General features: G+C 37.1%; 2 protein-coding genes and 1 pseudogene across 2 annotated transcripts; 2 read left to right on the top strand and 1 right to left on the bottom strand.

Moving 5' to 3' along the window:
• The first annotated feature begins 3,882 nt into the window (after positions 1-3,882).
• On the top strand, positions 3,883-4,839 carry LOC113426214 (olfactory receptor 11G2-like). Its single transcript, XM_026688581.2, has one exon. It carries the CDS (start codon positions 3,883-3,885, stop codon positions 4,837-4,839), a length of 957 nt encoding a protein of 318 aa, XP_026544366.1.
• A 3,153-nt stretch (positions 4,840-7,992) lies between these two features.
• On the top strand, positions 7,993-8,964 carry LOC113426194 (olfactory receptor 11G2-like; annotated as a pseudogene).
• Positions 8,965-13,017: 4,053 nt separating this feature from the next.
• LOC113430260 (olfactory receptor 11H6-like) lies at positions 13,018-13,992 on the bottom strand. The gene has a single exon (XM_026692720.2). It carries the CDS (start codon positions 13,963-13,965, stop codon positions 13,018-13,020), a length of 948 nt encoding a protein of 315 aa, XP_026548505.1. The 5' UTR covers positions 13,966-13,992.
• Positions 13,993-14,321: the final 329 nt, after the last annotated feature.

Here is a 14,321-nt window from a genome sequence, read left to right as displayed (position 1 = left end):
GCTAGTCCTTCTTAACTGGAGTGTTCAATGCTGAAAGTCTACATATAATTTCCAAGGCTGGTTCATTTCTCCTCTTCTGTTAGTCTCCACAGGAGCTACAGGATGGATGTTTATTAGTTTAAACTTGTTACAGGCTACAGATCTTTAATCTCCTGGAAGGAAGAGAGACATTTTACTGTCAATATACTGCAGAATTTGAACAGCAATGTCACTGTACCACTCTTAAATGTGGCAAGTTTCATGAATGGTACCTCCAATTTGGGAGAAAGAAATGTTGTGAACTTCCCACTTAGTCTAGCTCTCTCCCTATTTCCCATTTCCTTGAGCAAAATTAAGTCCTAATCATCTAGCACTGTGTTATGGTTGTCCCAAATATGTTCTTCCAAAGGGCAACTGGATTTTCTTGGGTTTTTTTCCTTTGAAAATGTTTCGCTTCTCATCCAAGTCTCTTCCTTGGATAAGAAGTGAAAAAAAAAAAACCTACAACAATTAAGTTCAGTCACCTTTTGGAAAAGCATCCTTGGGATATCTCTGGAGAAATTCACAATAGCAAGGCAAGGAGAGGAAATTGTGTCAAAAATGTTTCCCTCACTATCTCACAAACTCTTGTGATTGAACAGGCTACTGCTGTGGTGCATTAAAGAGACTCACTCATTCACCACAGGGAAAATCAATAAGTTGTTTGAGGAAACATGTGGAAAGATGTTTTATACCAGGCAACTGATAATCTTTTATTGATCCCGCTCTTTATCTTATCTCATTTCTCTTTCCAGAACAGTTTCTCATGTGAAGCTTGAGGTTACATCTCACAGAAAAAATAAAATACCAGACATCTGGATTGTACTGAAATTAGATTCTCTGCTGATCTGATCTGGGGGAATCTGTTCATAGTGCATTGAGTAGAAAGATTTTTAATTGTTATCATGGAAAACTGGACTTCTCTCTTAGCTTTAATTGCTAGTGCTGTCATTCATTGCATGATGACAGCTCCTTCCAGGAGTTTAGGTCTTCTATGAGGCAACAAAGCCTTGTTTCTTCCCCTCTACATCTTCATCTCTGAGTCCAACCTCAGTTTTAATCAAAGGAGTTTCCTTTGGAAACATCTCCAGCCCACATTGTATTTTTCTCCAAGTTTGTTTCTGTTACCTGCGGTAATTTTAAGTGGGGCAGTTCTAAAGCTGTATCTACATATGTCTCCTCCTAAATGTTACATCCACATTCTGTGCTAAGTTGAAAAGATTGTTTTGGCTATTGTGATGAAACACCTGACGTTTGGTACAGAAGTCAAATATTTAGATCTAGACAGTTGTTATGTTGATGAAGTACTCATAGCAATTATTTTTGAATTTCTATGACATTTAGTAATAGCTTCAGTGATAGAAAAAGCTATAAGGAGTTTATATTTTTATAAACTTATATTTGCGACTTCCGGTTTGAGCCTCTTTGTGGACAGATCGAAACTGCGATCATGCGAGGTTTCAATCCGTGCTCACCTCTGGAGTGCCCTGAGCCAGCTGGTTTCGGGGCTAAGCCCCCCGTAGAGGTGGTGAAGAGGGGGGAGACTGCCAGCAGGGTTGAGGAGAGCTGCATCTCTCCTCCTCAGCTGGCCATTACTCCCTTTCCCGAAGGAGGTTGCAGTGGTGGTCAGAAATGGCCACCTCAAAGAAGAACTCGACTGGAAAAGAATGTGCAGGAGGAAGATAAGAAGAGAAAGTTTTGGTTGACTGGGTTAAACTGCAAAAGCAACAACTAAGGAACCCTGGAATTTAAACTAAAAAAAACCTAACATTGTTCCCAAAGAAGTTTTTGAAGCAGCAAAGGAGAGAAAAGGGAAAGGATTTGGTTTTTTTTCCTTCTCTCCTCTTCCCTATACTGACAGCTAAGAGATCTAAATAAGAAATTGGAAAAAAAATCCATTTTGACATCAACAGGCATTTAAGCTGAAAATAAAATGTCAAAGGGATAATAAAGATTTCTGGATACTTAAAACCTTTGAAAAGCAGGAAAGGAGAGAAAAAGAATAAAAGGGCAGGATCTGGAAAAAAGGGAGGAGACTGCCTGGAATTAAAAGGAATTTACAGTAAAACCTCAACAAAATTCCTAAAAGTTACATTTTAACTGAAACTTGGCTACAAAATAGTAGAACCCCAGGAAAAGAAAGTGGAAAAAAGCATGAAGAAACAGCTTGGGAGTATTTGTATTATTTGGTGATCTCTGGATTTTTGGTTATTGCATTTGAATGACTAAACCAATCGGCTGGTTGTTTAAAAGTGTTTTAAAATGGCACTACTTTTAGATGAATTGAAAATGGAACTTAAAAAGTACAAAGAAGATGCACAAGAAGGGAGGGGTTCTTTTGGCTTTGTATTTCAATTCTTAGAAATGGAGATCTCAAACTATGAGAAACAACAAGAAATGCCTGCAGAACAAGAAGACTGGGACAAAGAAGAAGCCATCTTTAATGAACAAGTAATTTTATGTGGGGGAAAAAAAGGAAAGAGGGGAAAGAGAATGAAAAGTTTAAGATTTGAAAAAACAACCAAGAAAAGGAATAATAACTTGAAAAATAAGTATAATATTAGAAAGCAACAGAAGAGGGGATTACAGAAGAGAGAATTAGAAGTAGAGAGACAAGGGGGTAAAAGGGGGAGAGAGAAGAAGAGAGGGAAGAAGGAAAGGAAAAAAAGTTATAAAGGACAGAAACAAGATATGGAGAAACAGGGCCTATTTAGAGATAATGGGTGAAAATTTAATTGAAAAAGGGATTCTGCAAAGGTACATAAGATAGTATTGTTATATTAGAAATAGAAATAATTTTAGAAAATATGAAACAATGTATGATTAAAATTATGGATAAAATAGTTATTGTAATCTAGTGAAATGTTTGTTAATAAATATATGAAATAAAATGAGAGAATTGAATTAGGAAAAGATGGGAGCATTTTAATTATTTAATGTTTTATAAAATATAAGGGAAGAGAAATAGGGGGAAAAATTAATTACAGAAAGCTTATAAGTGTTCCCAAGAAAGTATGATATTTAATTGAAAAGTAATGTTAAAGATGTTAAGACTTTAATGGATATTATTGATAGAACTGAATTGGAATGGAATGAGTATTTTAATTACATAAATTTATAATCTCTTTTTAAGAATATAGTATGTATTTTAAGAATGTACCAAGCAGAATTCAATTGGAAGTTATGTATTATATTGAATGTTATAACCTCAAGGTATATATTGAAGCTTAAATAAGAGCTGAATGGATATAATTAGAAGATATAAAGGTGTCATGCTCCAATTAGTAACTACAGGAGAAAATTTGTTTAATGAGAAAAGAAAATATGGACAGACAAAAGTATAACGATTTGAATTGATATGAGATAATTAAAATAAAATTGAGAAAATTAAGAGAGGAGAAAAACTATGTAGAAAATGTAAAACAGTAATAAGATATGGAAAAGAACATAAAAGTGAGCATGAAATTGAGTTTGTGTCTGTATGAAGAAGTGTAACCCGGGACCATGCTATTTTCAAAAAAAGATGTTCTTTTTGTATTATGTTTTTTTTGTGAAAACCCAAATAAAAATTTCAAAACGAAAAGGAGTTTATATTTTATTTTTCAAGTTGATGAAATATTTCCTTTTGTTTAGAATTACAGATGAATTCCTAAGGTTTCCATCTTCCTCTCTAAACTCTTGTTTGTTCTTCAACATTCTTGAAAAGCATTTACTTCAGGAACTGCTTAGGTCAGATAAACAATGCCAGAACATTTCCTTCTTGTTGACTTGGTAATTCTATTCCATTTTTAAATCCCTTGTGGAAATAGATATATTTGTAAATGGTTAAGAATGCTTTGCCCTGATTCTTTTTCCTTATTCCAGATGGAGCTGACCAATGGAACTACAGTCCAGGAATTCATCTTGCTAGGCTTGGAGGACGGGAAGCAAAAACGCTTCTTCCTCTTTATTCTTTTTACTATTGTCTACATAAGCACTTTGGCTGAGAATGCCACTGTTATCATGCTGGTGCGTGTAGATGAGCAATTAGCACAGCTCCCCATGTACCACTTTTTGGGAAACTTCTCCCTGTTGGAGATCTGCTATGTGACCACCACCATGCCTCGTATGCTCTTCGATCTGACTTCTCCTCAAGGGATCATCTCCTTCCAAGCCTGTTTCCTTCAGTTCTACATTTTCTACTCCCTTGGCAGCACTGAAGACTTCTTCCTCTCAGCCATGGCCTTGGATCGCTATCTGGCCATCAGCCACCCACTCTATTATTCAACAATTATGTCTCCAAAGAACTGCTCCAAGCTTGTTGCTGGTTGCTGGATGGCTGGCATTTTGGTATATGCTGTCCCCATAATTTTGATCTCCAAGCTGTCCTTCTGTGGCTCCAATGTCTCGGACCACTTTTTGTGTGACCAAGGGCTCCTGACCTTAGCTTGCCCTCCCCTTGGAAATGCTCCCTTTATCCTCTTTTCCATGAATATTTTCATCATATTAGGCAACTTAATCTTTGTAACTATTTCCTATGGCATTATCATTGTCACATTGATCAAATCCTCTAACCAAAGTAGCAGGAAGAAAGCTTTCTCCACCATATCCATTCATATCACGGTGGTGACCCTTTTCTATGGTTCTGTGGCAGGATTGTATGTAGCTCCAAGTGGGAAAGATCAGTCACGTGCCACTAAAATCGTCACCATCTTCTACACTGCCATTACACCCTTCCTCAACCCCATGATCTACTGTCTGAGGAACAATCAGATAAAGGAGGCCCTGGGCAGGTTGTTGAGACGGATGGAACAATGGTTGAGAAAAAAGATCACAGTGTGACAACAGGAGTGGAAAGATTAAATCTAATTGCCAGCTATGTATACAGCAGAACCTCCAGTCATGATCATAATCCGTTCCATGACTTTGGTCACAACCTGATTTGGTCATGACTGGAAGTGCATGAGCATTAAAAAAATGGTGTGGAAGGGTAAATCAGCATGGAAGGCAAATTGCCACAGCTGATCACCACCAGAGTATTTGTTCGTGACCTGATGCAAAAATTTTTGGTCATCATCTGATTTGGTCATGACCGGAAGCGTTAGTGACTAGAGGTTCTACTGTACCTTTAATACCAGCGTTGTAAATCCTTTTAGCAAACTTCTCATACCCTCAAACTCTTTTTTTTAAAGTAGATTTCAAGAACAAAGGACTATATGTATCCTAACTTTCATCTGATAGATCCATATTCATATTTACAATCCTATTATTCTCAATTCAAAATAAAACTTTAATAGAACAATAAAGGTCAAGGTGAAGATCATGGTTTCCCCTATCCAGTCGTGTCTAACTTTAGGGGCTGGTGCTCATTCATTATTTTTGGCTGAGGGAGCCAGAGTTGTCTGAAGACTCTTCTGTGGTAATGTAGCCAGCATCACGACATGCTGAGGCACATGGAATGTTGTTATCTTCCCACAAAAGTGGTACCTATTTATCTACTTTCATTGCATGCTTTCGAATTGCTAGGTTGACAGGAGGCAAGAATAGGAGCTCACCCTATCACATGGTGCCTGGTCTTTATATCTTAAGATAAATTTACATCTTTAAATAGAGCAATATTTATGGGTTAAATTCTAAATTCTCCATCATTATACTCTGAGGTGTCCAATACACATCCACACATAGACAAAAGTTGCATTAATCTTATTTTACAATCACATGAAAAATTATTTTACACTGTTTAAGTTGATCCTTCCTTGATCTAACAAAATAAAATCTACAGTCTAATTGCTTCATAGCTCTTTCAAATAACTAATATTGGTATAATCAACTTCCTTCATCTTTCTATGTAGACTTTCCATATAGGTAATTACTACTGATAATTCTTCCCCCTTGAAAACCTCCAACTACTATGAAGCATTTCAGATCCTTCAACCGGATCAACTGTTTGTTGAATGAGATGCATCTAGAAGCAGGAGTTTCCTTCACAGATTTTATATTATTAATACTCTTACATGATATGGCATACTCAAGGGTAGGATTCTACTGGTTCTGTCCAGCTCTACAGAACCGGTAGCTCTGAAGAACAGCAGACACAGAACTGTAAATTGCACTTGCGCGACTCACGTGACTCACGCGACGCACAACAACAGAACGGGTAGTTATACTGGTCGGATCCCATCTCTGGGCATACTTTTCTATTTCAAAATGAATTCTAGCCCACCTATGTGATTATTACACCCTCAGTATATAACTTTAGTCACTTGACTACTAGACACTAGTCGGGTTTGAATTGCCCTTCATTGTAATCCTTTTCGCCTATTAGATCATTTGCAGACCACAATTTTATTATTCACTGTATTTACTTATTTCCTTGCCTTTATTATTTTTACAAAGAATCAAAGGTGGTGAACATATCCAACACATAATAGATAACGGATAATCAGAGTTGGAAGGGACCTTGTAGGTCATCTAGTCCAACCCCCCAACCAAGCGGGAGACCCTACACTATTTCTGACAAATGGCAGTCCAATCTCTTCTTGAAAGTCTCAAGTGATGGCGCTCCCACAACTTCCGAGGGCAAGCTGTTCCATTGGTTGATTGTTCTCACTGTCAGAAAGTTTCTCCTTATTTTCAGGTTAAATATCTCCTTGTTCAGTTTCCATTCATTATTCCTTGTCTGGCCTTTGGGTGATTTAGAAAATAGCCCCAAATAGGGCTCATATTTACCTGGTTGTCCACTAAGACTTCAAGGTCCCTCTCACAGTTACAGTTACATCTTCCTCCTCCAATTTTCCCCACAATACCAACCCTGTGAAGTAAATTAGGTAGACAGAGAGTGACTGATCCAAAAATACCCAGCTGGTTTGCATGGTAAGGTGGGATCCATAGAAAGTTGTTGTGTTTCTATGATACTCTAGTAATAATAATAAAAGGAATTCAGTTGAAGAAGATACTGCCAATAAAGACTTTATTTCTTTTTATTTTTCACAGATACATGATATCCTTTTCCCTTTTCTGTGAAATGGCTCCATCCTTCTCTCTAATCTAATCTAATCTATTGTCCATAAGCCTTCTTTCTTTCTTTCTTTCTTTCTTTCTTTCTTTCTTTCTTTCTTTCTTTCTTTCTTTCTTTCTTTCTTTCTTTCTTTCTTTCTTTCTTTCTTTCTTTCTTTCTTTCTTTCTTCCTTCCTTCCTTCCTTCCTTCCTTCCTTCCTTCCTTCCTTCCCTCCCTCCTCCCTCCCTCTTTCTTTCTTTCTTTCTTTCTTTCTTTCTTTCTTTCTTTCTTTCTTTCTTTCTTTCTTTCTTTCTTTCTTTCTTTCTTTCTTTCTTTCTTTCTTTCTTTCTTTCTTTCTTTCTTTCTTTCTTTCTTTCCTTTAGCTTATAATATAAAATATGAAAACAAAAGAGCCAAAAATAGGGAACAAAAGAAAGGGAAAGGGGATAGAGAAAAGTGTACAAAAGAAGGGAAAAATGGCATTGACTTCTGACTCGCTCTGGTGCAGTAGAATAAGACAATAACATAAAACCTCAACTTTTTACTTTTTCCATAATGTTATAAATTAGCCATTTCTATAACAACAAATCTATCCAATCGGCAAAATCCACAATCAAAATTTCATTTTTTTCCACCTCAAGTCCAAAGTCCAAAAGAGATTTCCAAGTAGAAAGAAAATCATTTATGTTCTTGTCTTTGATCATAACAGTCGATTTAGCCATCTCTGCTAACTCCATCAACTTTTTCAGCCAATACCCCATCGTTCTTGCAAAGTTTTTATGCAAGGGTAGCCTTGGAGAGGAGATGAGCAGTCTCAGTTAAAAAAAACCCTCTTGCTGTAAAAGTTATACTTATTCTGATGGCACTTAAATCAAATAAATTGTCAATTCTGCCTATCCCACATTTAAATTTTTTTATATAGAAACTTTTAGAAATATTTGTGAATGGTACTTCTTTAACAGTGTGGAACAGTCTGCTTTCTTTCTCTTTGATTCCAGATGGATCTGGCCAATGAGACCACAGTCCAGTAATTCATTTTACTGGGTTTGGAGAGTGGACAAGAAAAGCGATTCTATCTCCTTATCCTTTTTAGTTTTACATACGTAATAACTTTGATTGAAAACACCACTATTATCATTCTGGTACATGTAAATGACCACTTAGCTCAGCTGCCCATGTACATCCCTCTTGGGAAATTTCTCCTGGTTGGAAATGTGCTACGTAACCACCACCATGCCTCGGATGATCTTTGATTTGGCTTCCCCTCAAGGGACCATCTCCTTCCAAGCCTGTTTCCTACAGTTCTATGTTTTCTTCTCATTTGGCAGCACTGAATGCTTCTTCCTCTCAGCCATGGCTTTGGATTGCTACTTGGCCATATGTCACCCACTCCACTACCCAACAGTTATGTCTCCAAGAAACTGTTCCAAGCTTGTAGCTGGTTGCTGGGTTGCTGGGTTCTTGGGATACGCTGTCCCAGTGACTTTGATCTCCAGACTGTCCTTCTGTGGCTCCAACATCATTGACAATTTTGTGTGTGACAAGGCCTCCTCTCCCTGGCTTGCTCACCTTTTAAAAATGCTTCTTATATCAGTCACATTTTTATGAATATTTTGATTATATTGGGTAACTTTGTCTTTGTCACTATCTCCTATGGCTTTGTAATTGCCACACTGATGAAATCCTCTAACCAACACAGCAGAAAGAAAGCCTTCTCCACCATATCTTTCCATCTTGTGGTGGTGATTCTTTTCTATGGGTCTGTGACAGGAATGTATGTAGCTCCAAGTGGAGATGGTCAGTCACGTACTGCTAAAATAGTCACTATCTTCTACACTGCCGTTACACCCTTTCTCAACCCCATGATCTATTATCTGAGGAACGACAGGGTGAAGGAGGCTCTGAGAAGGTTGCTGAGAAGGATGGAGCAAAGGTTGAGAGAGAAAAAACGATGCATGTCAAAGGGTTGAGAATGAGAAAATGAACCAGCAAGTTGTGTAATATTTATGTTGGACTTTTTTTTCTTTGCCTTTTTGAATTGCTTAAAAGCTGAATAATTAAATAGATTTGATTCAATTCTGTTGGATTGGAATGGAATGAACTAGATTGGATTGGAGTGGAGTGGAATGGATTGGATGAAAAAAATATGAAGAAAAAAATTGTCTCAAATATTTTACCCCTGAAACCACATGGTCCAAAATAAATTGTGAATAGTTTTGTCAAATACATAACAGAATAAAGAAAACCACTTCTGCTTCTTAAAATATTAAGTATATACCTTTATTTTTAACTATTCCTCCCATTTCAGCATTGTTCTATTCATTGAAATATCCAAGTGAAATAAAAAATGCAATATCTAACTTTACAAATGAAATGAAAGAGATTGATTGCTCTTTTGATGGCAGGATGAATCATATGGCTGTTCTGGGTAGGCACCAATTGCACATGTATATGTACATGGATGTTTGTCTCTAAACCAGGACAGTTTCACATCATGTTGTTGCTGTTGCATGTCTATATCTGCTTGCCAATGAATTTTTTAAAATCCCATGAAATTATCTTTAATGTAACTGATCTCCTGAATGTTGTGGAACTAAATGAATGAGACTTTGAGCTGTCCTCTTTAATTCCATTATGTTTGGTTGAATTTGGAGAAGAGGAGAAAAGAGTATAGTATCTAAATAAGTAGGAGGCCAAAGCTGAAAGGAGAATAGAAGTTCTTACATGATAATGAAAAAGCAGAGGCTGAACAAATATTCAAAAAATCCTAAAGAGGGATTTCAATCATGCAAAGTATCCATGAAAGAGGTCTAGACATATCCATTTGTCTGAATTGGTATAAGGTTTCCTGTTTAAGCTGGAGTTTGGACTAGAAGACCTCCAAGGCCCCTTCCAATTCTGTTATTCTGTTATTCAAAAAAGAGATCTTGCAATTAAATAATATTGCTATTATTAAAAAAGAGGATAAAATACTGAGATTTATGATTCCCAATATGTAAAAGCAATATTCTCCTATGCTGAAATTTGTTGTGGCCTTCAAAATACGAATAGTCTGTCTGCATCAGAGGTGATATTCAGCAGGTTCTGACCAGTTCTGGAAAACCAGTAGTAAGAATTTTGAGTAGTTTGGAGAACTGACAAATACCACCTCTGACTGGAGATTTTACAGCATCCTTCCCCTGCCACACCCACCAAGCCACACCCACAGAACTGGTAGTAAATTTTTTTGAATCCTGGTCTCCATGTAATTTGCCTGTGATGGCCTATGGCCAGGAAGGTCTGTAGCTACTATCTTGTTTTTGTAAGGAGATAACAGCACAAGAAATGAACTGTTCTTGTGAAGTTGCTGCTGTACTCGCTTATTGGGACGACATTCCTGGGAGCTATGAGTGAAGAACCCTGGGAGGGTCATTCCAAAGTTGATTTGGAGTGAAGGTTCCCTGCTGGAAAGGATCAAAGCTTTATTTGTTAGAATCTCTGGGGTTCACATCATGTTTTTGTAACATATTTATATCATACAAATAAAACCTTTCATCATTAAAAAATGTAGTAGATTGTCTGCTCTTAATGTATCCCAGGATGAATCAATTGACTGTTCTGTTTTCTGGGGTAATTTAAACAAGTAGCAAGTTTGGGTTAATTGCACAATTTGTGGATATGCATGTATATGGAAGTAGGGGACCAAAGTGAAAAGGGGTGTGGAAGATTCAATGGGATAGTGAACAGCCAAGACCGAACAAGCAGAGAAAAATCCTAAATCAATCTGGGGATGCAAATTATCCATTAAACAGATCTCAGAATCAGATAATTCTGACAGACTTTATTGAAATATAGGCTCATTAGTAGATGACTAGCGTGGGCCCAAGAGAGGGATCATTAGACTTGAGTCCCTTCATGTCCACAAGAGATATAAATCCAGCCCATCTTGAATTCCTTTGAATTCTTATCTACTATCAATTTTGATCATTAGTAGTTCAGATACTTGTAGAGAGCATACGCTTGCAATAAACTTTTACATTCATTTGAGCTGTCTGCATTTCCTGATTTTCTTGCTGCTTGACAAAATCACTGGAATACAAGCTATCTGTGATGACCCAGAGTATATCAGAAATATAACAAAAACCAAAATGCGAATAAAAGTCCTTTAATGCCTTCAACTGGGCTTCTCTGTTTAATTGTTCACAATGTAGGAGTAAACTATTTTCAAAATAACATTTCAAAGGAAATGTTCAAAGAGCCGATAATGAAGCAAAAACCAAAAACAAACCGCACTGAATAAAGTTCCACAACAGACCAGGATAGATAATTGCCAACTTCAGGAAGATAACCAGGTAGTCCATTGGAAGAACGCCAACAAAGATAAACCTTCTTTAGGAATAAAACACTAATTTGTCTCCAGTGTCTGTTAGCATGCAGGTCCAAACTCTTATGCAAATCTCACACCTGTAACCCATGAAGAGGATCATGGCCCTCTCCTCCCAGTAGACCATGTTTTACCTTGATCCTCTCCTCCCTGTGTGCCCTAGGATGGATAGGGGATGGGCCTGGGTCCTCCTCTCACTGCTTAGCTAGCCTCTGCCCTTCCCCAGCCTCCTCCACCACCTCTGGAGCCACACTTCCACTCCCTGTTGGCTATTCCTCCTCTTCCTCAGAGTCAGTCTCCAACAGGGGCATGACACAATACATTGACATAAAGTCCTCCCATGCTTACATTTGCTGTTGCTCCAAGCTCCCAAGAGTTTACATGCAATTTGTCTATGATGACCTATTGCCAGGAAAGTCTATAATAAAAGGCCAGTTACTTTGTTGGTCTAAGGAGACAATGATACAAGAGTTAATTCTTATGCACTATGACCTGAAGCAAAACAGAATGTCAGTATTATAATATATATGGAGCTCAGGATTGTTCTGTTGAGTTCTTGAGGTTCTCTGAGTGGGATTGTTTTCCTGAAGATGTTTCATTACCAGGCTAAGTAACATCATCTGTGCATAGAACGTAAAGAAACCAAGAAAAATAATTCAACATGTTGCGAGGAAAACACAATTCTTCTTCTTAAAATGAGGAGGTTCACCTTTGGAATGTGTCTTTCTCAATGAAAAATATATTCTCATAATCCATACTTTTCAGTTACTCAGTTCAACATCATGGTTATATGTATGATACTGTAACTCATATTGTATGGCAGTAATATAGGATAGTACACTATTGGGGAACAGAGTATAACAAACATAATATATAACATAAAACCATAATGTAACAAACATAACATGATAATTATAACATGACATATAGTGTAGCACAGTATAGTGTAACATAGTAGTATCTAGACATCATTTATTACCTACACTTTATTGATCTTCCACTGATAGTGTTTAGGTTATTCTATGTCTGATTATGCCACTTTGGCAAACCACTTTGGAGACATGCCAGAAAAATCATGGTGTGAAATGGTCATGGTGTAGAAACAAGCATCCATTGTGCATACATGTACAATTGTTGCCTATCAGAAAAATCATATGATTATCCCACCAGTCACTTGTTGCTAAAATAGTCACTGAACAAGAACAGAAAATCTACTTTATTTTTATTTATGATGAAAGATATTGTATGTTTATTTCACTACATCATTTCAAAGAATAGGTAGGCACAAAACATTCACAAAAATTGGAAGCAAAGTTAAAAAAAGGTACATATTTAATATTTCAGGAAACAGTAGTGTTATTATTTTCTTTCATTAAATGTTTTCCAAAAACCTTGTGCCTTCTTTGTTTAATTTTGACCCATGTGATTAACTAATATGGAACAAGTCTAAGATAATTTTTTTCTATGTAAATACATTCTTTGATATTTTTCACACAGTCCAACCCAATCCAATTTGAACCAATTCAGCCAATTGAATGCAATTGAATCAAATCCAATCAATTTTTTTTAGTTTTGAGCTGTTCTAAAAGCCAACTAAAAATCCACTATAAATATTTTTGAACTTATTTTTTTGTTTTCTTGTTCCTCTCCCCTTTACATATTATCTTTTTCTCAACCATTGCTCTGTCCTTCTGAGAACCCTACCCAGAGCCTCCTTCACCTGGTCGTTCCTCAGACAGTAGATCATGGGGTTGAAAAAGGGTGTAACAGCAGTGTAGAAGATGGTGACTATTTTAGCAATATGTGACTGAGTTTTCCCACTTGGAGCTACATACAATCCTGCCACAGAACCATAGAAAAGGGTCACCACCATGATATGAATGGATATGGTGAAGAAAGCTTTCTTCCTGCTACTTTGGTTAGAGGATTTGATCAATGTGACAATGATAACACCATAGGAAATAGTTACAAAGATTAAGTTGCCTAATATGATGAAAATATTCATGGAAAAGAGGATAAGGGGAGCGTTTCCAAGGGGAGGGCAAGCTAAGGTCAGGAGCCCTTGATCACACAAAAAGTGGTCTGAGACATTGGAGCCACAGAAGGACAATCTGGAGATCAAAGTTATTGGGATAGTGTAAACCAAGAACCCAGCCATCCAGCAACCAGCAACAAGCTTGGAGCAGTTCTTTGGAGACATAATTATTGGATAATAGAGTGGGTGGCAGATGGCCAGATAGCGATCCAAGGCCATGGCTGAGAGGAAGAAGGTTTCAGTGCTACCAAGGGAGTAGAAAATGTAGAACTGAAGGAAACAGGCTTGGAAGGAGATGATCCCTTGAGGAGAAGTCAGATCGAAGAGCATACGAGGCATGGTGGTGGTCACGTAGCAGATCTCCAACAGGGAGAAGTTTCCCAAAAAGTGGTACATGGGGAGCTGTGCTAATTGCTCATCTACACGCACCAGCATGATAATAGCAGAGTTCTCAGTTAATGTGCTGATGTAGACAATAGTAAAAACGATAAAGAGGAAGAACCGTTTTTGTGGTTCACTGTCCAAGCCTAGCAAAATGAATTCCTGGACTGTTGTCCCATTGGTCACCTCCATCTGAAATAAAAATAAGGAGTCATAATTATATGTTGTTAAAGATCATCAAATATGTCAATATATTTCTGACAAATTTCTAAAATTTCTGATCATGGAATTACCAAATTCATAACAATGAATTGGATCTCTTCTAAGAAGGTCATTAAAATTTTTCAAGAACTATCCCAATGCCTTCTAACACTGGACCATTTTCAATAATTCTATAAAAGTATAAATTGAGTAGAATTTCACTTTACATTTCAGTGGATAAAATGTGTAGCATTCAATAGAATCTATTATATTATCCACACACTGGCTTGAACAAAATGTTTAAGCTCAGATGCCTTCATCGCACCAGTAGCCAAGCACTATAATCC

Source organism: Notechis scutatus, chromosome Z, assembly GCF_049901735.1.
Source record: "Notechis scutatus isolate UNSWTSFEM ecotype Mainland chromosome Z, rNotScu1.2, whole genome shotgun sequence".
Classification (NCBI taxonomy): Eukaryota; Metazoa; Chordata; class Lepidosauria; order Squamata; family Elapidae; genus Notechis; species Notechis scutatus.
Note: the sequence above shows the minus strand (reverse complement) of the source record. Positions and strands in the feature narration are given on the sequence as shown.

Coding starts and splice junctions, on each gene's coding strand:
- LOC113426214 (XM_026688581.2), top strand. CDS start 3,883: ATGGAGCTGACCAATGGAACTACAGTCCAGGAATTCATCTTGCTAGGC.
- LOC113430260 (XM_026692720.2), bottom strand. CDS start 13,965: ATGGAGGTGACCAATGGGACAACAGTCCAGGAATTCATTTTGCTAGGC.